Here is a 26,851-nt window from a genome sequence, read left to right on the forward strand (position 1 = left end):
TCCACTCTATTAAACAAAATGGCGACGTCCATGAAAAGAAAGCATGAAGAAAATATAAACAAAAACAATTTAAATGCTAAGAAATTAAACACGACTGATTCTTCTTCAGATAAACTTTTAAAATTTATCGAATGGTGCGAGAAAAATGAATTCAACATATCCCCTAAAGTAGGTCTCTTAGAATATCTAGACTGTCACAAGTGACAAGGACAAGATCATGACAGTCATCATGATCATGATGATATCTAATCTGATATGATGATTATGATGACAATTCTCATTATATTATATTTATAGATCTAATTTATTATATTTTATATGATTATAAGATTTAATAAGATTATATTTATTATGATTATTCTGAATTCAGTGAATTTCATGAAGATGACAAGATCATAATTTTATTGATGTACTAGTAGCTACTAGACTAGTAATAACTAGTAGACTGTGTGTGACCTGTGTCACTAGACTTCAGACTTCAGATCTAGAATCTAGATCTATCATCTAGTATGATCTAGAATCTAGATTTAGATTTTAGATATCTACAATAATCATTATTGATTGGAATAATCTACATACATCTATTCTAGATTAATCTAGATCTATGTCAGTTTGTGATCATTGAATGATTGATTATTATGTTGTGATTATAATAATCTTGGACTTACCCTAGTCCTAGTGACTTGATAGTGACAGTCTGAACAGACATTGAGTCAGATTGATCATTGATCTATCATCAGTATCATGATCTAGAATCTAGATTTACATTAATTATGATTGATTATTTAAATAATTGAATGAAGGCATTTTAGCCAATGAAATTAAATCATTGAAAATATTCTTTTACTATTGAGTATTGTCTATTGTGGAAAAATCATAGACTGTCATAGAGTTATGAAGGAGATACATGTGTCCTGCATGGGGTAAAATCTGTAACCTTTGTAGAAAAATAAATGATATTTTGGTATTCAGTGTGACTAAGAAAACTACAATATAAACAGGAAGGCAGTGAAGACTGTTATATGCATATTGTTACGATCTTCTCAATCAGGCCTTCTGTAAACACTACTTAACAACACAACACATCACATCTAACTCAAGAACTTGACAACAAGAGCTTCAAGTAACAAAGTGACAGTTTAATGACAATTACATCGACAGCCAATTCAACACATTTGGCTACATCAAATTCAAATGCTTTAACACAATAAAACTGCCTAACTTAACATTACAAGTCTCTCTAGCTTGTACAGCTACATTCTCGAAGACTCAAAGGTACCACACAGTCCTTACTGCTTTGCTGTACTGGGCTCAGCTGTCCTTTTAAACACACTGTCTCTCGACCGTGAAGGCTCTTGATCACATGACCACAACACAGGTCATACTTGCGGTTATTAGCAGTACTGTCCCTTGTCTATCGACAGCCGTTGACCTGTGATTGGCCTGAGTCGTGTGTATCAGTAGGCCACACACACACATTAACCCTTTCAGTCCGCCACTGGAGTTACAACATTATCATCTTCTAGTGATGACTGTTATTAGTGTAATACTTTATCTTCTAGTGATGACTGTTACTACAGTTAGTGTTATACATTATCTTATAAGTTCTAGTGATGACAGTTACTACAGTTAGTGTTATACATTATCTTATAAGTTCTAGTGATGACTGTTATACCCACATTATCTTCTGTTGATGACTGTTATACATACATTAAATCTTATAATGATGACTGTTATACATTATCTTCTAGTGATGACAGTTATACATTATCTTCTATTGATGACTGTTATACACATTATTTTGTGAGTCAGATTGATTCAGGAGCTAGTGTTAATGTTATCCCTAAGAAGCTCATCAAAACTGCAAAAGTCTGTCCAACTCAAAGTAAGCTTTTTGTGTGAGCATGATGATATCACACTCATTCCCATCGGAAAGGCACAACTCATATAGTGCAAATTCCAAGGACTAACAAAAGATCATTTGTTGATTTCTTGCTGGTGAAAGTAGACTTAACTCCCCTGTCAGAGAAGAAAACTTTAGAAAAAAAAATGGAATTAATAACAATAAAATATGATACTTTTGAAAGTGTTGATAAGTCTGTATTGAGGATATCAACAAAAATATTTGAACAGTTCTCCGATGTATTTGATGATCAGGAACATGATCTGCCTGGTGTTGTACACTTAGAAGTGAATCTTGACATTACACCATATGTCCATCTAGTCATGTACTTTAGCTATGCATGCTAAATTAAAATCTTGACCAACAGAAAAAGGTATCATTGGGCCTGTTAACTCTTTTCTCTCTGTAATTATTTTCCATGTTCCAATGGAATTATTCATTTTGCTTATTTGTTGTATTTCACTACCTTATTATGATTAAACTTCAACAATTTTGTTTGTTATCAGAAAATGTTTTTTTTTTGGTATAGAATTAAAGAGGATTGGATGCTCTTTTTACACAATGCAAAGTAATGTTCATAAAGCAAAAATTAATTTAATTTAATGGGGGGAAATTGACATTGGTATCGTCAATTAGGACAGAAAGAGTTAATAAACCTACTGGCTGAGTTAATCAAATGGCGATTGCAACTAAAACGTCATTACACACAGCACTTCTCCTCCAGCTGATCTTTTGATAATCTGCTATGAACAGCTGCTGACCAGGAAGAGTGTCCTCCTGGAGGAATTTGGTTATACAAATTGTCACAGCACCCCTACAATGATAGTCAAGGGACAGGTGATGAATAATGATTAGATCATAGATCCAGAGCTATATATAGCTATATTTGAATTGTATCAAAAATTTACAAGGTCATGAGTCTCTGTGTTCTGTCATTTTTTTTATACAATGCAGAAAATTAAATTGCATTCAACAAACTGAATCACTTTTTTTGAAAACATAAGTTATTTATTTTTTTTAAACAAATTTAAGTTTCTAATAAGAACAATTCTGGGTGGGAGAAACAAAATGCTTTTAGCTAATTTTCTAGTTCTTTCTCACAGTCATACTTGTGACATTTTCATTTATTTTTTTCAACTTTCTTACATACCGGTATTGTCTTTTTAGGTGCGAGTGGGCTGTGAAGGCTCTTGTGCTCAGTATGGCATGGTGGCTGTTGACGACATTCCCGAAGGTTACTGTTTATTTCAAATACCGAGAAATTGCTTGATTATGCCGGAAAATAGTGATATAGCTGAACTAGTTGAGAAAGGTGTGTCCATTTCTAAGTTAATTTGTATTGCAGAAGCCACTAATGTATAGGAAGCTCTTCTGAGCCAAAGTAAATAGACATTCTCTATAGACTATTGGGTTTTTGTTATTGCACTGTTGTATAGGCTGCCTTGATAGGCATCATCATTTTTGTTAGATTGATAACCATCTCAATATTTAGTGTATACAGCTGTCTAGTTAGATAAGTAGAAATGTCAACTTGTACTGTACATAGACAGTCTAATTAAATTGGGAGTAGTCTTATATCTATTGTAACTTTCTAGATTTATAGAAATCTTAATATATACTGTACAAAGATAGCCTAATCAAATTGATTAGTAATAATAAATCTAGTGTACACATCTGCCTCGTTAGATTGAAAGCCATCTCAACATCTACTGAACAAAGACAGTCTAATTGAATTTATAGTAATTTTATTATTTTGTGTACACAGCTTTCTAGACTCATAAATATATTGACATCTAGTGTATAAAAGACTATCTACTTAAATTGATAGTAGTCTTAATTTCTTACTGTTCACTGCATTCTAGATTAATAGAAATCTCAACCTATACTGTAGAAAGACAGACTAATTGAATTGATAGTAATCTTAATATGTAATGCACACAGATGTCTAGTTGGATTGATAAAGTAAAAAAAAAAAAGTAAAGGAACCCCTTTCAGACCTTGTGCTCTATGGGGGAAGATGACATGAAGCTTAACTGCTTCTATAACCTATGGTTAATGAGGCCAGCACAATGACCAACTGCCTTCTCTTCCCCCAGGTACATCAGGGTGAGTTGCAGGAAAAGTAGGTCATTATATATGTAAAAGTAAAAAGTAAAGTTCCCCTTTCAGACCTTGTGGTCTGTAGGGCAGATGATGTGGCCTACGGTTAACGAGGGTGTCATGTGGCCAGCACAAAGACCAACCGCCTTTACTTTTCCCCAACTAATGTCAGGTACCCATTAGAGCTGGGTGGACTCAGAGGCACCTGAAGATCCCGAATTTAAATATCCCAGTCTCCACGGGGTTTGAACCCTGCACCCTGGTTCGGAAGCCACAGCGCCTCTCATTATATATGTCATATATGTATAATATTACACTTTGCAGCAAACAATAATGGCTGACTGGTAGTAATGAACTGTCCATATAATTAGGTCACATTGAGTGTGCATGGGAAGATAAAGCAGAACCCTTCTAGGTAACCTTGATTTGCATAAACATGATGTAACGTCCATGTGGAATTATGGGAAGCTGATAGAACTTACTATCAGTTATTAAACTATCCAGAAAGGTCCTTTTAGATACTTTATAAGGTGTAACTAGCTAATGGGATTTGTTTTTGGTCATTATTCACAATTGTTGATTCTAGTCGTTGGTCATTGTTTCAAGTAGCCATTGTTACAAGTATTCTGTATTCATTTATAATTAGTATTGGGGGTCAAGAGTCAATTGCCCAAAGGGCAGTTTAAGTAATTGTTAAGGGGTTACACATTTTATTTATTAAGTCAGCTATAAAATTATTAAATTACTAATATAAAAATATCAATTTTTCAGCACATAAATAAAAATTGCATTTTTGTTTCCTAATGATTATGTGACACAAACTGTTATTATGTTGTTTGATTGTTTCAGAGAAACAAAGTCTGTCAGTGACAAACCAGTGGATCCCGCTTCTTCTCACTTTGCTATTTGAAACAAATAATCCATCCTCCAAATGGAAACCTTATTTAGATCTGTTTCCCAACCCTGACTCTATCGACTTGCCTATCTTTTGGGAGAGGTGAAACTTTTTATTTTTTTTTTTTTTTCACAACTTTTTTATATGTGAAATTTTACTTGGAATTGATTTTTTTTGTTTTTTTTAAGATGCTGTTTAATTAAACAGACCTTTTAACTATGTACTATAAGCATAAATATATAAATATGGGAAATTCTTCTGGACCAAACTAAAAACACAGGATGTTTAGTTCACATGGCCTTCATCAGCTACAAACAAACAGTGAGCACAAAATTGATTTATAGTTTATATTGAACTGAAAAAAGAAATGATAACATGCTGTTATAAAAGTGCAGAAAAACTGGTATTAAATTTGCCTGACATTGAAAAGTATATACTCTGATTACCCATAATCTTCAAATACAAAAACAGAATTTAATAAAATACTCTGAAAGACACAAAGATAAAGGCACATTCCTCGTCCCATATGCTAGGACAAATTTGTACAAATACTCCTTCTTCCCTAGTGCTATTAGAGCATGGAATGGGTTGCCTGGGCTAGCCAGGAAAACCAGTGACTTGGCAGAGTTTAAGTCATTGGTTAATATGCATGACTAAATGCATGACGCGTAGGACGTGATCATCTTCTTTTTTGAAGTAACGTCTGTATTATATAAGATAAGATGTCATCCTCCCTTGCCTCATTATTCTTATGAGTTTATTTACTCAGCACCATTTAACCAATAGAAATGGTGTGAAAAATTGAAATTCGTGCGTTATATCACAAACTAATAATGGCTGTATGATTTCAAAGATTAAGGATGAGGGCAGTTTTTCACATGACTATACAAATCCAGTTGAAATCTGCATATTTTTCTGCATCTTGTGCAGACAAAACTATGTGAGTTTTCTTTCTGTCTTCTGCGCCTGTCTTCAATAAGGGCTTTCCTTTGGATCTCAAATTTGTGTCCCACAGCCTTTGTGAGAGCTCTCCAACTGTCTATTTCAGAGGTCATCTGCTGCCAGCTACTTTCTTCTATATTTGTGAGGGTGAAATGATGCCTTAGTTAAACTTTGTAGCGCTGACAGGGGGCACTTTGGTATGCTTTTCTCCTTTAAGCTCATCAAAGATAGAAGATCTCCTTTGGTATGCGGTTGTCTCCCATAAAGGATAGGTGTCCAACCCAATGCAGTTGTCAAATGTTAATTAGCGATTCTATACTGTCCACATACTTAATAATATCACAAACAAACTCATGTATTATGTCATAAACAAACTCATACATTGCATACTCAACAATGTCAGTTATAGTGTTTCAACTTTTTTGGATCTTATATCATATTTGAGTCAGTGTTATAGAAGTTTTTGTTCTCTTCCAGTTCAGAAGTCAACCAATTACTGCAAGGGAGTGGTGTGGATGCAGCTGTCAAACGTGACCTCGGCATGATACAAAATGATTTTGAAAAACTTGTAGTTCCTTTTGTACAAAAATATTCAAAGGAATTAAGGTATGTAATAACATTAAGTTTAGTAAACACACAGGGGGATATCTGTTGGCTATAAATAATGTCTGATAGGCATTTGTAGACAGATACAAATAAAACTTTTTAAAAAATGTACATTTTTATAAACTGTTGATGACCAAGTGTCCTCCACCTTGACATGCTATCTAGGCACTGTATTGGTCTACTTCTTTATTGAGGCTATTATTATTAAGGTAGAAATCTTTGTTTGAAAAAAAAATAAATGTGTCCCACGTATTTTAAACATATTATTGAGCTGTTAGGTTGCCATGACAATACCTAAGATAGTAAACTGTTAAATAATAGTATTGTGAGTAGACAGGTTCAAGTTGTTATTAATTCAGTATTAAATGAAAATAACTGAAAAACTAACAGAAAAATGAACATGTATAAGAATTGAACAATTCTTATTTTTACTTTTATTTCAATTCATCATCATCTGTCCCTTGACTTTATCGTAGGGGTGCTGTGACAGTTCGCATAACCAAATACCTCCATTTTTCCTTGTAAGCAGCTGTTCTTAGCTGATTATCAAGAGAGAGGCCAGTCCATTCTTTTACCTTGTCCAGCCAGCTTTTCTTTGGACGACCCTTTCTTCATGCTACCTTGAAGGATGACTTTTGATAGTGAGTCATATCTTAAAATATGACCAAACCAGCTCAACTTTCGTCTCTTCACAGTATTAACTGTTCGGTTCCTTTTAAAGTAGTGGGAAGCGTGGTCGAGAGGCAAAGTGCGCTTGAACTTGGCTTGGCTTGGCTACCTTGAAGGGGGCTCGAGGTTTGACACCCGACTCGGGCAGAGTTGTGTTTACGGAGCGCCTAAACACAGCACGGAAAACCAACTCCTAGATACCCCCTCCTCCCCCCACCGGTCCACAAATGAGATTGGACCAAAAGCGCTTTGAGCATGCTATAAGTATGAAAGTAGCGCTATATAAAAGCTATAATAATAATAATAATAATAAAGTACAAACTCCTTTGTCTTCTTTTCTTCCTGGTATCTGATACCCAGCATTTTTCCTTAGCATTTAGCCTGAATTCTTTCAGCCTCAACTTTCAGGGTCAAGTTTTACATCAAAATAGAAATGCAGAGACCACTAGCTAAGAATACAGTTTTAATTTCATTGGGAAACTGATGTAACTCTTCTAGATTAGACCGAAACAATAACAAAACAATTTTGATAGCAAAAAAAATAAATTTTAGTAAGCTAGTAATTCAACCTGGCTACATGAGAATAAAAAAAAAATTGGCAGATGAAATGCATTGAAAAAAAAAAAGTAACATGAAACTGTCCATAAATAATATATTCTAAATAAATTTTTAAACACTTTATTTAATACTTTCGATTCTATAAAACTGTTATTCTTTAGAAAGAAATTATAAATACTTTTGTTTCTATTCAAATAATTGTAACATTCAAATAGGAAATAATGTCTGAATATTTTCAGTAACCTCAAAGTGAATCAAGAGGACTTCAAGAAAATGGTGGCCTTCGTTATGGCCTACAGTTTCACTGAGCCGAAGGCCAAGACAAATAAGGTTTCTGAGGATGGCCTGGAAAGTGAAAGCAGTGTGGACAGTGAAGATGAGGAGGACCAACCTGTGATGGCACCACCAATGATGGTCCCCCTGGCTGATAGTTTAAACCATATCACCGACCACAATGCTAAGCTTACCTTTGGAAAAGAAGCTTTAAAAATGGTTGCTGCTAAATCCATTAAAAAGGTACTATCCATTTTGTTTTTGTTTCTTTTGCAGGTGTAATTATTTCGTTATTGTTAATGTGGTATAGTAAACATTTGATTATGTGGGAAAAGGGCTTGATTATCAGAAATTCAATAATGGATGAGTTAGATCAAATGTAAATAAAGTCCCTTTTCAGATGTATAAGGCAGATGATGTAAAGGTCATCTGTTTCTGTGGCCCATGGTTAATGAGGATATCATGTCGCCTGGACAATGACCAACTGCCTTTTCTTTTTCCCCCAACTAATGTAAGGTACCTATTAGAGCTGGGTGAACTCAGGCACCCTAAAGATTCTGGAATTAAAAATCCCAGTCTTCACCAGGATTTGGGCCCTCTCTGTTTGGAAGCCAAGTGCTTTACCACTCAGCCGCCGTGCATTTCCAGAGTTAGATTGCTGCAACATTTTAAGAGAAATGCAGTGGAATCCAAAGATTAAAACTTTCATAAAAAAAAGAGCTCTGCCCAATTCTCTTCATTGTGTTCTTGGATGTGTTCTTTTGTTTGCTGTTGTTGGCTTTGCTTGTCGTAGAAATCACTGACTTTGTTCTACAAGCATTACAGTCAATTATACATGGGTATAAGAATTTATTGAGACATTTAGTATGGTTAGTAGATGACCAGACTTACTTTACTATTAATACATATTTTAAAGTGACCAGGTCTTTCCACTTTAAAGAAAAACTATCATACACCAAAGCTAGTCAAATAGCTAGCTAATTCTTAAGCAGCTATACCTAAATCCTGCCCTGATCTACTGCGACAGGCTTGAGCCGACAGGATGAAGAAATCTCCTTTATGCAAGAAACAGACAAACAAAAAGAAAAAAAACCCAGTTACTTGGGCTTCCTCTTTCTGGTGTTAAACTTTTCCTTTTAATTTTCTTTAATAGCATTTTGACAATCTGAATGTTTCTATTAAAAAGTGTAAAAAGAACTTCAATGTAATAGAACTCTGTTCAATGTAGTATTTATTTTCATGTCTAAAATATTCCTTGCCAGGGGGAAGAAATCTTCAACACATATGGTGAAGTTTCCAACCTCCATCTGATGCACATGTATGGATTTGCAGAGCAGTATCCAGCTAATGGACATGATGTGGTATGGTTAACATATGTGTAATATGAAATTTATTCTAGAAGTCATTTTTTTTGTTGTTGCTATCGTTTTAGATTGTGTAGTCAGACTCACTATGGCAAATTTTGTAGATTATAGAAGATTATAGATTATAGAAGATTATAGATTATAGAAGTTTTAGTCTGTATAGCAAACCTTGTAGAGTGTAGACTGTGTTTAGAAGATTTAATCTGTATTGCAAATTCTTTTAGATATGTAATCTTTTTGTGAATCTTGTGAGTCTATTGTTTCAGTGGCTTACGTTAAGTTTGTGTAGAAATTTTATTCTTTTTTAATAAGAAAAAAAATCTGGCCTATGTAGCTTTCATAAAGTGCAGTAGGGTGAGGTAGAGTTGCAGATTTGTTTCACTAGTGATTTGATTTGATTTTTTATTTGAGGCACATCGGCACAATTTAGGCCATGTCGTGCCTGCAGTCCCCTAAGGATTCCTCTCTTTATCTTTCTACGTGTGTTCAGGTTGAAGTACCAGTGGTCAGGTTGCTGGAAGCTGCTCAAGAATTAGGTCAAGACCAGACTTTGACCAGTAAAAAGTGTGCTCTACTCAAAGAACAAGTAAGTCATAGACTGCATAGAAAATAAAGAAAAATGACATTTGAATTTCTGAATTTAGATTAGTTGTGATCTAAGTAATGATATTCCATACTAGTTTCTATTTTTCTTTATGACAATTTTTTTGCCAGGTATCTTTAATTTAGTTTGGTTGATGTTTACTGGAATTATTATTTTTTTCTTCCTGGACAGGCCATTATCATAGATGATGATGTTTTAGTCATAAACAAAGATGGGTTTGTGTCAGATGAAGTTTGTTTACAGATACTAAAGGTATGATTTCAGCAACCAATGTGATTTCTAGATATTTAAATAAAATTCGATTCTAAATTCTTTCAAAATCATCTTTTTCACTGTAAGGTGCTGGCGTTCAGTCAACAAGAATTTGATGATTATGTGGAAAGGGAAGGCTGGAGTGATGCTGAGAGTGAAGCGTCTGTTGTAGATGACTCGGCATTGTCTTTTGGTATGTCACTGTTTATATTCATCATTTACTGTGTTCTACAAGACTATTGATAAATGCTTTCATGAAACAATGGTTGTAGATGACTCAACGTTATCTTCTGGTATACCAATGTTTATGACTCATTATTTACTGCGTTCTACAAGGATATATGCTTTCATGAAACAATGGTTATGTTGCTAGTTACATAAGTTTTTTTTCTTAGCTTTTAAAGTGGTATGTGATTGAGTAGCTAATACTGCTTTGCTACCTATCAAGGGGGCTTGAGTTTGATTACAAACTCAAGTTAGTTGTTTTTTGCTTAGCACCTAAAGGAAGGAAACCTTCTCCCAGATGCCCCCTCTCCCCATTGGTCCACTATTAGACCTTAGATCAGTATGATTATCAAATGTGTTTTTCCAAAAAGAAACACAAAACGTCTGTATAAAAGTTTGTGTGTGTAGAAAATGTAAATGCTGTAGTTAATGATAGTGTATAGCACAATTTTAGAACGACTGGTCTAGATCTATAAATAGGCCTCTTTCTAAATAAGAAATTAACAAGGTTACAAAGACAGTTTGTGTGGAAACACAAACTCAAAAGCAGCCCCTGAAGTGGTCCACCCAGGCAGGTAAAAAGGCAGGTTCCATTATTATCAGAATAAAATTCTATCAAAGACAAATGACAGAAAATAATGGAGAAAAATGGTTAACAGATCTTGTTTGCTGCCCCAGCAGACTAAAGGATAGGTGAAAGTGAATGTGAAGTTAAATGGTGAACCTGGCCTAACTGATGTCTTATAATGAATATCTAATTGATCTAATTGTTTTGTAAAGGGCCAATCTCTTATTCCTCAAGAATAAAACATTTCCGTAAAAAAAAAAAAAAAAAAAAAAATTCTTTGGTTAGGTGTTCTATAGTGTTTTAGGGTAGGCTTTCATTTAGATGTAGTGTGTATTGTGTTTGAGGGTAGGCTTTCATTTAGATGTAGTGTGTTTGATGGTAGGCTTTCATTTAGATATAGTGTGTATTGTGTTTGAGGATAGGCTTTATAATGCATGAAGATGGGAAAACTAGAGCTGATGGGCCTAAGAAGTTTTCATACATATTTAGTGGGTTCTACTATTGTGTAGCATGGGTATCAGCTCATCTATATATTTATTTGGTATACTTTTCATACCCTTAGGTCAATAGCCAGATCTAGGCATTTAATTGTTTCATTAGTTTGATAAGATGTACTGCATCAGTTTATACTAATTTTAAATTATTGCTGATTATTATAAGTAGGAAACATTTTTTTTTTAAATTTTTTAGTTTGTAGCTAATATTTAATTTAACTGATTTTACCTTTTTTTTTTTCCTCTCCCTTTTCTCATTTTATTTTTAGGAATTTCAAAGTTTAATTTCAATTCAACAAAGATGTAACAATCTAAATGAATGTATAATTTTTAACTTCTCAATACTTGTTCTTTTAGTCTTTAAAGAATGTCTGTCTTGTTTGAAAATATTTCTACCAATGAGATTTCATGAAGCTATATTATTTCTTGATATGTAGGTCGCAGCTGGGGCTGCATAGCCACATGAAATACTGTACGGTCACTTCTCAGTAATCTTTGGACTAGAAGACAAACCTTATATTCTATATTATTTGTTGACCACATTGTTGATTCCTAGTGTCTATATTTCTACTTTCAGCCAATCTCCCTACTGTAGAGGTAAAATGGAAACAGTTATTATTAAGGTCAGTGAAGTCATTTTTCAAATCGAAACAAACTGAAAGTAAAATAAAAAAATGGCAAACCATTCTACAGAGATTTTTAATGAATATTGAAATCAACATCAAATATCATTGTTAGGAGCACAGTTTGCTGGTATAGGTTAATTGTTTATAGAAAGTTATATCCAAACATGAAGAAATGAATTATTTACTTTAATAATATTAATAATAATCTTATCCATACGGAAATTTGTTTTACAATTTGTGCATTACACCAAACAAAACATTATAACTATAGAAAACCAAAATATACATTCACACCAGCCACACTCTTTATTACACACGAAAAATTTATATCAGTTTCTATTTAATGATTTGATTGCCTGGGGAATAAAAGAGTGTTTGTGTCTGTTTGTCTTTGCTATTGGTGTCTTGTACTTGTTTTGTAAAATGTAAAATCACAAAATCCTGACCCAAAGGTTGATTTTTTTTATTTCTAGAATCTTTTTAATTTTTTGTATGGATGTTTGTCTCAAACAGCTGCCTAAATGGGGTTTATTTTTTTGCCAATGATTTTACCAGCAGCATTTTGTCCAAATTTCGATTCACGGTTACCCTGCTGTGGGGAGGAAGAGGAAACCATGCCTCATATTCTGTTTGACTGCCCCAGACTTGCTGATCTCCATCTCGACAGGTCTGGGAAACCAAAAATTCTCAACCTGTATGGCGACATTTATGCACTACGCAAGACAGCAGGGTTTCTGTCCATGGCTTTTGAAGAGAGGATTTAAGCCTCTCAAGCCCTCACTCTAATGGAGTTTGATGATGATGACCAGCAGTATTTAGGATTCTATGAAGTTTATTTTTAATGTTCAGATTGCCATACCAGGTAGTGATATTAAAACTTAATAGAACATTCAAATGATGATTCAGTGCCTGATAGTCTATCCTTGATTCACTGAAGTTATTGGGTGGCAATAGTAAAGGTGCAGTGTTTCAATAGTATTTCTACATGCCATCAGCATTTTGAACAGGGATAGTTTTCTACAGCAAAGGCTGTTGCAAGTTGTCTCATGTCATTTTGTTCGACTGTTGTGCGTGACTTAATTTCATTTGGTTTTGCACAACTAGGTGTAAGCATTCTCTCCTTGTATGTTTGTCTGGAATATTTCATTATGATGTGAATATTTCTTTTTGCTTTATTGATCCTTACGGAAATTTATTGTGATTACAAGGACTCTTTTCTCATACAAAGACAACACAACATTATTTGCCTAATTTCTTGATCCAGATGTTAACTCTTTCTCTCCTAACTGACGATGCCAACGTTGATTCCACCAGAATGTGACAAATAATTGCGGAGAGAAAGAGTTAAGTCACTTAACTTGGATTTTTAGGACTACTAGTTAATTGGTGCTTCATTCAAATTAAATCCATTTCTCTATCCTCACATTGTTTTGTTCACTTTTACTGCTGACCAATCATTGGTCTTTAAGTTTTTTAAATATCAGCTAACGGTATGCTTTTCCCCAGCTAAAATTAACCCAGAGTGCAAAATCAGCATCTAGGGTTTAGAAAGGGTTTTAGTTATTTGCCTAATTTGAGTGAAAGTGCAACGGCTCCTGGTGATTACAGATGCCCTACCTGTGTGTCAAGGATTGGCCTCTTTAGTCACACAAGAAGTTGCCACAGATTAGTAGATGATTACAATTTACTTTGCGCTGAGTAGAGTGTTCCTCATCTCATTATATTTATTTATTTTACTTGTTTGCATTTTTGGTGCAACAGTGTTCCTCAATACTTTGGTACCGGTATGAACTAATATCTCAAAGCTTTCTCATTTTAAATGTTCAGAAAACGAAAGAAATGATTATAGATTTTAGGAAATATAAAGGCCATCTTGCAGAAATTCAGATAAATAACCAAACCGTAGAACAAGTGCAAGAATATCTAGGTACAGCCATCAACAACAAACTGAAATGGAGTGAACACTGTCAAAACCTTTACACAAAAATTCACCACCGTCTTTTCTATCTTAGAAAGCTAAGGAAGTTTAGCATCGACAAAACAATAATTAAACTTTTTTTATACAGCAACCATCAGCAGTCACTTTGCCATCACCTGCTGGTATGGTAATACTTCACTTGCACAAAGACTTAGACTAAATAGACTAATTAAAAAAGCATCATACAGGTATATCACTCGAGCTCAGCTACCATCTCTTGAAGAGCTTTTCCATGAAAGATAACCTTCACCCATTATACCACTATTACATCAGATCTCGTATTTGCATCTATATTGTTATTGTTACAGTAGTTACGCTGAGGTTGTCAATTTTAGTCAAAACTGCATTTGATTGGATCAATAAAAATTATCTTATCTTAAATGTCTTCAGAATGGCACAACTCCACCTCAGTCACTACTCCACTAGTCTAGAGGAAGATGAGAAGCTATTAGCACAGACAAATTCCATGAGTTCGAGAGAAAAGTTTTCACTATTCACACGACAGGGACAGAAGAAATTATTGTATATACTTCTAGATGCTTGTAAATAGTTACCATAAATAAACATGAAATATTTTTAATACTTTGTATTTGTTTTACACTATGTATTCAATGTATGTATCAATTGATATTGTGAATTATTTATAAAACATATTTAGCACTTCTGTTCAGTTGAGATATTTTTTTAATAAAAGGGGAGATAATTATGCATGTATTACAACAAAGAATGCTCAACACTAATTAATCTTTCTCCATTATATGCATTTATTCTCTCCCTTTTATTTCTAGGAAAATCCATCTAATCTGGATGGCTGTGTGTATTCACTTTGGACTGTCATCACAATGGCCCACTTCTTCCCCTACTGAATGTTATCTTCATCTCTGTAGGAATAACTGATACCTTATAAAAAAAAAATAATAATCCCACATTAACATAAATGTGCTTACAAATTTTTCAAAAACTAAATTTTTAAACTTTAAAACCTTTAGTAAATAATGACATTGCAGCTTTGAACAAATAGTTTTGGAGAGTGACGAAAGCCCTAACTTCTCAATTTAATATATAAAATTGATGGTACCTGTATATTTTTTTTTTACACGAATAATGGTACAAAGATTAAAGAAGAGTGCATTATATCGCAATGTAAAGCAACTTGTGACCTAATTGTTGTATCATGTCACAGATTTTTTTAGTCTGCCTAGAGTTTATTTCAAGTTCATTGTCACTTGCTTTTGAGTCTGAAATTTTTATGCCTAAGTGGTCCAAAAAAAAAAAAAAGGAGCATCTCAGCAGTGTTGATACTTGGTCATTGAGTTGTTACTCCAGACAGCTAATCCAACTAAACCCTTGTAGGCGTTTTAATTTCTTAATGCCATTTCAGGAGGCAACCCTAGTAACAATTTGTATTATGGGGAAAAAAAAATACAAAACAAGAATCAAGAATTACAATGTACTGTACATTTATTTACAGAATAAGACAAAGACCACTTTGTGGTAGTAACATGTTCAATAGTTCAAGACAACACCGCTGTATCTTTGGGCAGCAGTGTCAAGCTATCATTTCAGTGACAGGGCAGTAGTCCAGGACTGACAACATACAGACACATTTTATCAAATGCACAATTAAAATAGGTCACAGTCTAATAAAAACGTTAAAATATTTGCTTTCTAAAAAGTTAAAATCATGTGAGGTACTAAGTGATAAAATTTTCTTGTAGCTCCGTCTTCAGATGATGTCGATTCATTGCCAATAATGTTACCAACCATACAACATAAAAAATGACAAAAATCAAGTATCGACAATAAAACATTGGAACCAACTCAACCAGCAAGAGCAGTGCATCAAGAAGCACAGAAAATGCAAAGTCATACAATACTCAAAAACAAATTATAGGACACAGTCAGTGGGACACGCAGAGTCAAAGATTTATTTTTGACAACCGATTTCAGCACTTTGAACACTTTAGATCCTGACGCTTTGATTGAGTCACTGAAGCAATATCGAATGCGGCTTCATTTCTCTGATGTTGAGTTGTCTGCATCTTCCACTTTTAAATCTTTCAGCTGACCAGCCAGCTCGGTGTCGCTAGCATCAGGCTTTGTATTGACAACACCATCATCTTCTTTTTCATCATCCTCGTCATTATCTGAATTGGAACAAAATTAATACGGTACCTTAACTTCCACATTTATTAGCTGCAGAATGGATACATTTACAAACACTACATCAGAGAAAATCTACAACTTATTTTGACTATTTATAAAAGTAAGTAAATAAAGCACTTACTCCCCTACCCCTCCATTCCAATACACAGTTGTGATAAAGTAAATGTGAAACCATAAAATCTTCTAAGTGCTGACATCAAGTTTCAGCTATTTCTTACCCTCAATAAGTGTTTTGTTTTTCATTGCTGTTTTCATTTCTTCGGCTGATTCATCAAACACTGATTTGAATTTCTGAGCACCTGAAATAGTTGGAGTATGATATATAGATTTACAAAGAAAGAAAATGTAGCCATTAGATTAACGGCTCTCAACTCATGTGCTGAAATAAAACTTGACACTGGACAATAGGTAGCACATCAGACTTTTCAAACTCTCAAAAGCTAACAGGACTTCTTGGTAAAACGGCAACCCTACAAGTTAATGCTTTACTATTCTACTGACAAAAAGTATGTTTTTAAACTAGTAAGCAGGAACATCTTTGCTAAAGATTAGCCATTAGATTAACAGCTCTCAACTCATGTGCTGAAATAAAACTTGACACTGGACAATAGGTAGCACATCTGACTTTTCAAACTCTCAAAAGCTAACAGGACTTCTTGGTAAAACGGCAACCCTACAAGTTAATGCTTTACTATTCTACTGACAAAAAGTATGTTTTTAAACTAGTAAGCAGGAACATCTTTGCTAAAGATTAGCCATTAGATTAACAGCTCTCAACTCATGTGCTGAAATAAAACTTCCAACACTGGACAATAGGTTGCACATCAGACTTTTCAAACTCTCAAAAGCTAACAGGACTTCTTGGTAAAACGGCAACCCTACAAGTTAATGCTTTACTATTCTACTGACAAAACGTATGTTTTTAAACTAGAAAGCAGGAACATCTTTGCTAAAGATTGTATACTAAGAGATCTTTAAACAGATGCCAATAAAAATAATGAATACTATAATTAGGCACTAGGACTGTTTAATTACGGTACTATTGTTTATCTTTCCATATTATTTTAAACATTTGAGTTACGGAATAGGCTTAGGAACATTCTTTTTATTTCCCCATTATACTGGAAAACAAATTACATACTATGTAGTGGTTTTTTGTTCCCTCTTACTTATCTCAATTTATGGAACTCGAAAAAAAAAAAAACTGTAAATAGTCTAGAAAACAAACCAATTGCTAAAAAAAAATATATTTCCATCGAATCCATAAATAGCAAAGACTATTACACTGCTTGAGCTAGTTTTAGTCAACAAGGCACATAAGTATGCATCAGACTAGAAAAAAAAGCTATAACATGTTATGTCTGCTTAAAAATGAATACTTTGCCCTCTACAATAAATTGTAACTCAGTTAAATGAACTTTGATGATGTGGAAAAAAATTGCCTACTATTAAATATGATTCTAACTTCTTAAAGAACTATTTCATAATATTTAGAAACCAGCATAAATTAACTTGAAGATAAGATTTAACTGCAACAATAAAAAAATGGCTTACTTTCTGCTTTAGCAAATCTGATAGCAAGTACCTCTTCTTTCATCTCTTCATCAGCAAAATCTGAGGTTGTGGACCAAACCCAGGCTCTGTCACTGTCACAATTTGGTTTCAGTTCCATGTTGGGGTAGACTGGTGGACAGAACAAAATAAACTCAGCAGTCTACTTAATGTTGGCCATCCCTTACGCAAAGCAATAGCCGTTGAATGAAGCTACTTACTGTAATGATTAGCACAAATCTTTAGGGTTTTATCTCTTCTCATAAGAATACGTATCAGACCAGTTCTTCGATGCTTTAAAATTTTACAATCTCCAGTACCACGTTCTTTCCACTCTTTGGGTTCAGCGTCAACATCATAGCGAAACAGTTTGGCTCTCCTAAAAGACACATTCAAGTATAAATTCTATTAGAATATTTAAAGACATATTTAAAGCTCTGGGTAAAATAAGTAATTATGAAGCACCAGAAGGCTAACAACTAGCTGGGAGATGGGGGGAAAGCTTCGAGATCACAAAGAAACCAGGATGTCAAAATGACTTTCGGACAATCATAGAGTTAACATTGACATGTGGCTTTACTAAACAGTAATAAATTTACATTTAAATTTAAAAGAAAAACCAGTGCTTTCCTGTTATACCCACAGCTGTACAAATGATTAAAATAATCAACTTATCCTAAACATTAAACATCAAAGACATCTTACAAGCATAACAAAACATCTTCATCCTCTTCCATTGTTTTTTTCTCAATCAGGCTGAGTTTCACTAAAGGTTCAAAGTGAATGTCTGGAGATTCAGGTTCATGGTCATCCTAAAATAGAAGGAAAAAAATTATCTATGTATTATATGTAAAAGAAGGAGGCATGGTGGCTGAGCGGTAAAGTGCTTGACTCCCAAACCAAAGGTCCCGGGTTCGAATCCTGGTGAAGACTGGGATTTTCATTTCGGGATCTTTGGGTGTCTCTGAGTCCATCCAGCTCTAAATGGGTACCTGACATTAGGCATCATTAGCTGGGGAAAAGTAAAGTCTCAAATGGGATATATTTTAGTTTTAGTATCATGAAAAAAAAAAAAAAAAAAGTAAAATTGGATACATTATTAAACATTATATGCCTAATAATACTCATATCATATATGGCATATGGACTTTCATTGTCAGTGATAGGTCTAGACACTAGAGTCTAGAATTTTTCTAGTTCCTGGTCTACACAGTCAAAAGAAAAACTAAAATAGTGATGATAGTGACAATAGTGTGGTTTCATTATGACCTCTCAAAAACTCTAGAAATTCTGAAACATCCTATTTCAGTATTTGTTACAGTTACAGAAAAATGTCTGTGGGCCTGGTGAAGTCTTAATATCCAGCATAAATCAAGATATTTTAAAATCTTCAAACTTGTTATCAATTCAGATCTAGAGTAAAGTGCGAAGTTTGAGCAGTCCCGATTTGACAAGAGGTTCGAACAGTTCACTTTTTATTGCTATAACTTTTTTATTTGAATGTTTACCAAATTACTACTATATTGCTACTGCGCATGCACCTTTTTTTTCTTTACTTCCGACACATACTATTTCCTTTTCCTTGTAAAGGTTAAGTTCATGGTGAGGTCAAACTCAGGAGGTGTAGAATTATTCTTTTTTACTACCCGGTAGTGAAGGAAATGGGTAATGGGATTAAGGCTATTTTGAAGTCTGATGGTTCATCAGCTCAAAGAGACTATTTGAAGTTGTGGAGGGTGGGAAATGGTGCAATGGATAGTGTTCTTGCGCTGGAGTAAAAAGAAAATGACTTTATAGTAAAAATTAAATATTAAAACATGTTTTTAGATATATTTTCTTTGATCTGCTCGAACCTTCCATCAACCCGATCGAGCTTACTAACTGGGGAAAAATCCGCTCGAGGAAAAGTACGCTTGCCGATAATTACCCTACACCTCTTTGACTTCATATTTAATTTTAACTAAGCCTATTGACATTAAATCCAATCTATTTTTATAGAAAAAAGGACGAGTAATTCAGAGATACCATCAGTTTTTTCATAGGTCAGACAGTTAATGCTATAAATTAGTATAAAAATCCAAACTTGAAAATTGCTGCCAGCGGGCTTAATGCGCTCGAACTTCGCACTTTACTTTAGATCTCATAGTACTCATACTGTTTCACCAACAAAATAATCAAATGCAATCAACTTTATCCTGTATCAAGTCTCATGATACAGATAGTATCTTAGTATCTATTAATCTAGATTAATTCTAGACTAGATTCTCTAGATCTAGCTAGATAGTTACAGTAGATTGACTAGAATAATTCTAAGAATAGTCTTTAGAATAGATCTGTCTCTATGATTTCTATCTTCTAGAATCTAGATTATGTAGTGTAGAATAGACTATAATTAAAAAAATAAATATATATGATATATTTGATATATGAATATGTATAATGACTACATTCTATATTAGAACTAGATCTAGATCTGAATACATCTATATTATTTTATATATTAATATATTCATACAAGTTTTGTCATTTTTGTATTGATATTCTTATTCAACTTATTGTTGTAGCAATACAGATCCACAACTACAGGCCTATATTCAAGCTTATAAAAGAGAGACGTAATAGTTATATGACAAATTTATCTTTCTGAAAATGTATATCTTAATAATAATTACTTTTTCATCAGCCATGATTATGTTGGATTGATTATTTCACGCAACGTCCCTTCGTAAACAAAGATTTGGATGCCGCTGACACAGAGATCTTCCGGTGTTATAAACTTTATTACCGTCAAAAACCAAAATTAGGGTCGAAAGAGAATTAGAATGCGGCTATTTTCGGATAGCTATTTTCATGATTGGAAAGAGAAGGAAGGATGGTGGAGGGGACAGGGGAAGTCACTGGCGATTACTAAATCTAGGACAAACTTTACTTTCGCTTTTTGTCCGAGTCGTTTTCGCAACTTGCCATTGTACAGAGAGTACAGTAACTGTAAAGAGACAAGATTTGTGGTAGACCTTCTAGAGTCTAGAAACTCAATTACAATGAGCCCTAACAGGGATAATGTTCATCGTGAATACGATGTATTCAAAGATTCCCTTCTTAGATATTTAGGTATCTTAAAATTTAAAGTAGTTTAAATTATTAAAATAGTACTGTCTTTAGACTTTAGATTAGTAGAATTTCAAGAATCAAATCAATCAATTCAAAGCCTACCTACTAAAACTAAAACCTACTAACCTAGCTAGATACTAGATCTAGATTCTAGTAGTGTAGTAGTAGTTATAACTACTAGACTTTACTACTAGTAATTAGTTATTAAATCTAGTTAGATTCTAGATCTAAAAAAATTCCAAATAGTAGTTAAGTTGCCTAGTAAAATTAAGTTTAGTTTAGTAGTTAGCTCACTGTAGTGCTTTAGCTTTAGATTACTCTAGAGCAGGGGTTCTCAACCTGTGGGTCGCGACCCCTTTGGGGGTCGATTGACAATTTGCCAGGGGTCGCCTAAGACCATCGAAAATATGGATTGTTTGGTAATTTCCGCTTTTCTTTTGCTGTGTGTGTGAAGGTGGGGGGGGGGGGGGGTTTCCGCGGCAAAGTGAGGAATTGTAAAAAGGGGTCGCCGAGCTTAAAAGGTTGAGAACCGCTGCTCTAGAGTCCAGTTGCTCTATTAATAAAGTATTAATATTAGTATTATTATCTCTATTCTAATTAGATCTAGATCTCATAGTCATAGTCTAGAATTTAGAATAGTAACTACTATCTAGATTCTAGATATAGATCTAGTAGTACCAGTATTTTAAGCTTATATTCATAATGAGTCTAGTCAATTTAGATCCAGATGTTGGTAAAACTTAGATGTTCTGCTACTGTGAATGTTTCTGTTTAAATTTAAATGTTGTGCATGTTGCAAAATCCTTCATTATTTTTTTATTTATTATTTTAATTTTTTTCATAGTCTTTTCTAATTTTAAAAACCTGAATATTTCAGGGTACGCAAATGAGGTTGGTGAATCTTTTCGCTTCATGGTGCCTGTTAAAGTTGTCTGGTTCAGTTACTTTGTGTCCAGTGGCTATGTCATCGCTGATGCTCTGGACAAAGGCTATAAAGTCTGGAAGGTTAGAAATCTGGTTATTGTTGAGATTTCTGTAACAGTCATTTAATGTTATTGATCTACTTGTGTTCTGTATTAAGTAATGATAAATAGAATATAGTGTAACAAATCTCACTATCTCCAGGCTCTCTGCAAACTGCACCATATGACACCATCAACTTAAAAAACTTGACAACTGAGGGCTCCAAAATAACGTAACACTTTAATGTTCAATAAATCACAGCCAATACTGTACAATTGGCAACAATGTGACACTGACTGTACGAAAGCTACACGCTTTGACGTATCTTATTTGACTTGCACTTGATTATCTGTTCCGGACCGACTTCACCTTGACTGATTCTTGATTCTGACTTTGACTCGAACTTGTGAAGTCACTTGACACACTCGCTCTTATATAGTGTCCCTACTTGCTTTCTAGAACTGGATGGAACATTGCTCGACCATTCTGGTTGATCACATGACTACATCCCTCTTGACACTCCTGAGCTCTATTCAGTCACGGTTGACTGCTCATCTGGCGCTGGCCTGGGGTGATTTGCATCAGCTGTCCACACAACCACTATCCCCATCTGTGTCGCCACCAGGTTAATTACAATAGTAATTTAAATATTGAACTGTGTACTTTAGTTAGCAATGGTAGAACTAGTGATGTGATGCACAGAATGAGGATATAAGAAAATGAAAATAACAGTAGGTATTTAGCTTCAGAGGATTCTTTGTGATTGTAGAAATTTTGAATTGACTGTTTGTTTATAGCAAATGACAGATGCTATCGACTAGGACAATCATCCCTCATTTGTACATAACACAGTTGAAGTTATACCTATCTTGTCCTTGTTTTTGCTTGATTAATTGCGTCATTATATATTTTTTTTTGTTTTTTACTTCAATGGAGTTTTTTATTTCTGTGTTGGGTTGAGACCAATTGTCACAAGTTGTGACATCAGACCTGCGATGTGGCAATGATCTATTGGTCTAAACTGCCCAAATGTTGCAATTTTGCAGGTCAGTGTTAAGGCCTTTTATAATGATTGGTCTCGGTTGGGCATGAAATCTACATAGCTAGATGAGGGGTGGATGCAGTTGTATTCTGTGTATAGGTAGCTCTACAATCTAAAGCTGATCATTTATGTTTTGTACGATGATATTCTACATTTTAAATTATAATCAATAAAATATCTCCATTTTTAAAAAATACATTTTCAAGTTACACGATTCATAAAACATTTTTAAAAATTCATCAACAGAAACCATTTCAAAGGGAAGAGAAAAGGTTAGAAAAAACAGCCATCGCTACCATAGACACCCTGATTTGGCAGGGGCTTGCTTCCGTAGTTATCCCAGGTTTTACCATCAACCGTATCTGCTGGGCCACCAACAAACTGATGACTCGCACGGCACTCCCACAACCTGTCAAAAAATGGAGTGTTGTAGTTGTTGGCATTGGCAGCATTCCGTTCATAGTGAAACCCATTGACAGAGCTGTGGATTTATTGATGGATAGCACTCTAAGAAAATTGTACAATCACAAATAAGTAGATAACTTAGTATTGAAAATCAAATTGGCTGTTGCAAGGTTGCTTAATCATACAGTTTTGTTTTTATTCCATTTTGTTTTGTAAAGTTGTGACTTTTTTGTTTGTTTGCTAGAGTGGTGTAAGAATTTATAGTTTATGGCATATTGGCCATTGCTCTTAAGCTATTACTCTATATGACATAGCATAAATAAGGTTGATTTGCCAAAGCCTATTTGCTACTGCATACTTCATATTTTGTTACCACTATGTCAACAGCTTATTGCCAGATTTGTATTCATATTTTGTTCTTCCTTATTGAATGACTGTTTTATCCAACTGCATTCAGAATATTTTCTTTCATTAAAATGTCTGTATCTAATTCAAGCATAATTTTCTTTCCTAAAAATGTCTGTACCTCCTTAGAGTATTATTTTTTTTTATTTGAAGTGTCTGTATCTGTGCAAAGAATTTTTTTTTTTTATTAGAAATGTCTGTATCTCATCAAAGTATTTTTCTTCTGTCTTATAAATGTCTTGGAAGCAGGGTGGCTGAGTGCTAAGGTGTTGGTTCTGACCTGAGGGGTCCCAGGTTCAAATTCCAGTGAAGACTGGGATTTTGTGATCTATAGGCATCTCTGAGTCCACCCAGCTCTAATGGGTACCTGACAATAGTTGGGGAAAAGTAATGGTTGTTGTGCTGGCAATATGACACTCTTATTTTAACCATGAGCCACAGAAACAGCAGACTTTAACATCATCTACCCCTACTTTTTACTTATAATGTCTGTAACTTCAAATTTAAAAAAATTTGGGAATTGAATTTCAGTGTTTGCTTGCAATAGGTGTTTGACAGATTTCTTTATACAGCTGTGAACTAGCTACAACCATATAAACATCTAAAGCTGATGGGGAATGTAAAGTCTTTTGCTATTCTATGCTGACCAGCACAAGACCAACCATCTTTACTTTCCCAACTCAAGTCAGGTACCCATTAGAGTTGGGTGGACTCAGGGGCACCTTCAAAATCAAAAAAATTCAAAATCCCAGTCTTCACCAAGATTCAAATCCAGGACACCTGGTTCAGAAGCCAGCGCTTTACCACTCAGCCACCACCCTTCCTTACTAATGACAATGATCTATGCCTTAAAGTTTTACCCAAGGAACTCATTTTAATGAATATTTAAAATTTGTGAATATTTCTATACTTGTAGTGTTAATTTTAAAAGGATATTTATTACATTTGTTATGCAATGTGTTAATACTAGCTGTATTATACTGCCTAAAGATTTTCAATATTTGTTTTGTTTATATTTTTGTTTAGAGTTGAAGATTTTTATTTCTAGCCCAGTCCTTCTTTATTAGACTGAATATTTGTTTGTTTTTGTAAATAGTTTAATATATAGAGGTGTGGCTCTTTAAGTATGTATTCATCTGTGTTAGAGACTGTTGATTTGGTATCTGAGAACATATACTGCTGATATACTAAAAGTATTTTTTTTTATATTGAGCTACAGTATTTTACTACCTGGAATAACTTAAAATTATATATATAGTAGTGCATTATTGGGGCTAACAGTAACCTGCTCAACTTCTTTAAGTCTGACTGCTGCAGGTTGTCACTATATGATCCACTAATCTTGTTTCCTAAATCCTACATCTGTAACTCTACAGGAAGAAAAAGTACCATTACATCAATTTGGTATGATTTGTTGTATAAAGTTTGTTACAAGGAACATTCGTAACTCAAACTGTTTCTATTTATGAATAAACTACTATACAGACAAATGCAATTGATACACATTTAATGTCAGACATAGTCTTAAAATAAGTTAAAAGCAAAGAAAAGAAAATTGATTTAACCAATAATATAATGAGAGAAGTAAAAATAGAACTTTCTTCTTATTTAAATTTACTGGAGTAGATTGTATTACGGTGAGAGCTGTTCCTCAAAAGACAAGATTTTATTTTTGGTTGTTGTGTAAATCAGAACCAGCTACATCTGGACAGTCTTTTACAATTTTGTTCCAGATTTTTTATTTTTGCATGTTTTATTTTATTTCAATGTTTTTTTAAACAGATTTTAGTTTCAGTATTTTTGCATTTTTGTTTATATTAAAGCTGTGATAATATCATAAACTCTTCAATATCTTCTGTGCACTGCTGAAAATGAAACAATGTACATATGGCATAGTAAAAAACAATTAAAAACTTTATTCGCACCTTGGTTTGGAGAAACGAAACAAAATAGGATGTGCAATTTTTGTTTTTTATCTAATGAATAATACTTTTCTCTTGATTCTTTAAAAAAAAATTGTTTTTATTCAATTGACTAAATCATCTAGAGGCTTTTTAAAATAATATTTTTGTAATCTGATGATTATTTTTGTTTTTGTCATTGATTTTTAATTGCAATCACTTCATTGATCTCAATATTGACATATTATAAATCACAATATTTCTGAGTCTATACTTCCTGGAGTTTTTCCAAGGGAAGCTCTTTTATTGAGAAGTTCAATCAAACCAATCAAGATCTTTCTTCCACAGAAGTGGCCAGTTAAATTCAAAGTAGTAACTCAACTGGTTCACTTTGAACTGCCAGTTTGCAAATTTTTTTTTTAAATTTTAATCATTTGTATTAAGAGGCACATTATTATGTGTGTTTGTGAGAGAGAGAGAGAGAGAGAACATACATATTATCTATGCACCAATGTTGTTGTTGTTTTTAAATAGTTATTATAATTGTGTTATCATTCATTATAGAAGTATTAGCAGCAAAATAAAAGTTCACTTTTATATTAGTTACTACATGTTTTATATTAAAGTTCTTTAAAGACAAATTGATGTTTACTTTTATAAATTTTGATTTCATTATGAAGTCTTCAGGTGAAAAACCTTGTCAAACGTATCAGAGGAGATAAATCTGTGATACATGAGATATCTAATCTTTGCTTGACCTTTTGCATAGTTTGAAATTAATGTCAAAGTCATATGGTGACAACTTATTAAAGGGAAACTCCGATGGTTTTGACAATTTTTTTTTAAATGTTTGATTTACAGAAAATGAATATATTATTCTTTTTATTTTATTTTTAATAATAACTTAGTAATTGATGTTTTTGTGACGTAATTTTTCTGCGCATCCAAAACGGTCAGATTTTCACGTGGTTTTCATGTAACGTCACACAAACCTATTCATTTAACCTATTGGCTTACTGCGGGAAAAGTAAATAGATCGTGTGTCTGACTGATAATACTAAACTGGTCAGTGTAAAGCTAGCCTAGGCTACGTGTGGTCGGTGATGACAAGACAACCAACACAAAGAGTCTGTTGTGTGCTATGTGATCAAGCGAGAAAATACACACAGCCATACCCCGCAGCCATGGTTAGTCAAGCATGTAGATCTACACGTTTTTTTTTGTTGTTGTTGTTTTGTTTACAAGATCTC

The 26,851-nt window shown here is 33.7% G+C and overlaps 3 protein-coding genes across 3 annotated transcripts; 2 read left to right on the forward strand and 1 right to left on the reverse strand.

The window, feature by feature from the left end:
• LOC106075733 (N-lysine methyltransferase setd6-like) lies at positions 1-14,637 on the forward strand. The gene is made up of 11 exons (XM_056006199.1): positions 1-168; positions 3,071-3,215; positions 4,853-5,000; positions 6,318-6,446; positions 7,913-8,189; positions 9,209-9,307; positions 9,801-9,896; positions 10,086-10,166; positions 10,254-10,359; positions 12,031-12,076; positions 14,448-14,637. Exons 1-11 carry the CDS (start codon positions 19-21, stop codon positions 14,605-14,607), a joined length of 1,437 nt encoding a protein of 478 aa, XP_055862174.1. The 5' UTR covers positions 1-18; the 3' UTR covers positions 14,608-14,637.
• Positions 14,638-15,500: 863 nt separating this feature from the next.
• Positions 15,501-20,607, reverse strand: LOC106074172 (ran-specific GTPase-activating protein-like). Its single transcript, XM_056006200.1, has 6 exons — positions 20,447-20,607; positions 18,480-18,586; positions 17,996-18,153; positions 17,778-17,906; positions 16,442-16,522; positions 15,501-16,204 (listed from the first exon to the last, which is right to left on the reverse strand). Exons 1-6 carry the CDS (start codon positions 20,459-20,461, stop codon positions 16,071-16,073), a joined length of 624 nt encoding a protein of 207 aa, XP_055862175.1. The 5' UTR covers positions 20,462-20,607; the 3' UTR covers positions 15,501-16,070.
• Positions 20,608-20,667: 60 nt separating this feature from the next.
• Positions 20,668-26,207, forward strand: LOC106074171 (mitochondrial fission process protein 1-like). Its single transcript, XM_013234902.2, has 3 exons — positions 20,668-20,885; positions 21,763-21,890; positions 23,137-26,207. The coding sequence occupies exons 1-3, from the start codon at positions 20,816-20,818 to the stop codon at positions 23,422-23,424; spliced, it is 486 nt and encodes a 161-aa protein (XP_013090356.2). The 5' UTR covers positions 20,668-20,815; the 3' UTR covers positions 23,425-26,207.
• The last annotated feature ends 644 nt before the right edge of the window (positions 26,208-26,851 follow it).

This window comes from Biomphalaria glabrata, chromosome 12 (genome assembly GCF_947242115.1).
Source record: "Biomphalaria glabrata chromosome 12, xgBioGlab47.1, whole genome shotgun sequence".
Classification (NCBI taxonomy): domain Eukaryota; kingdom Metazoa; phylum Mollusca; class Gastropoda; family Planorbidae; genus Biomphalaria; species Biomphalaria glabrata.

Coding starts and splice junctions, on each gene's coding strand:
- LOC106075733 (XM_056006199.1), top strand. CDS start 19: ATGGCGACGTCCATGAAAAGAAAGCATGAAGAAAATATAAACAAAAAC. Junction 3,216..4,852: donor AGCTGAACTAGTTGAGAAAG/GTGTGTCCATTT, acceptor TGATTGTTTCAG/AGAAACAAAGTCTGTCAGTG. Junction 9,308..9,800: donor CAGCTAATGGACATGATGTG/GTATGGTTAACA, acceptor ACGTGTGTTCAG/GTTGAAGTACCAGTGGTCAG.
- LOC106074171 (XM_013234902.2), top strand. CDS start 20,816: ATGAGCCCTAACAGGGATAATGTTCATCGTGAATACGATGTATTCAAA. Junction 20,886..21,762: donor TTCCCTTCTTAGATATTTAG/GTATCTTAAAAT, acceptor TGAATATTTCAG/GGTACGCAAATGAGGTTGGT. Junction 21,891..23,136: donor AAGGCTATAAAGTCTGGAAG/GTTAGAAATCTG, acceptor ATTCATCAACAG/AAACCATTTCAAAGGGAAGA.
- LOC106074172 (XM_056006200.1), bottom strand. Junction 18,154..18,479: donor GAAGATGTTTTGTTATGCTT/GTAAGATGTCTT, acceptor TGTGTCTTTTAG/GAGAGCCAAACTGTTTCGCT. Junction 16,205..16,441: donor AAACAAAACACTTATTGAGG/GTAAGAAATAGC, acceptor GTTCCAATTCAG/ATAATGACGAGGATGATGAA.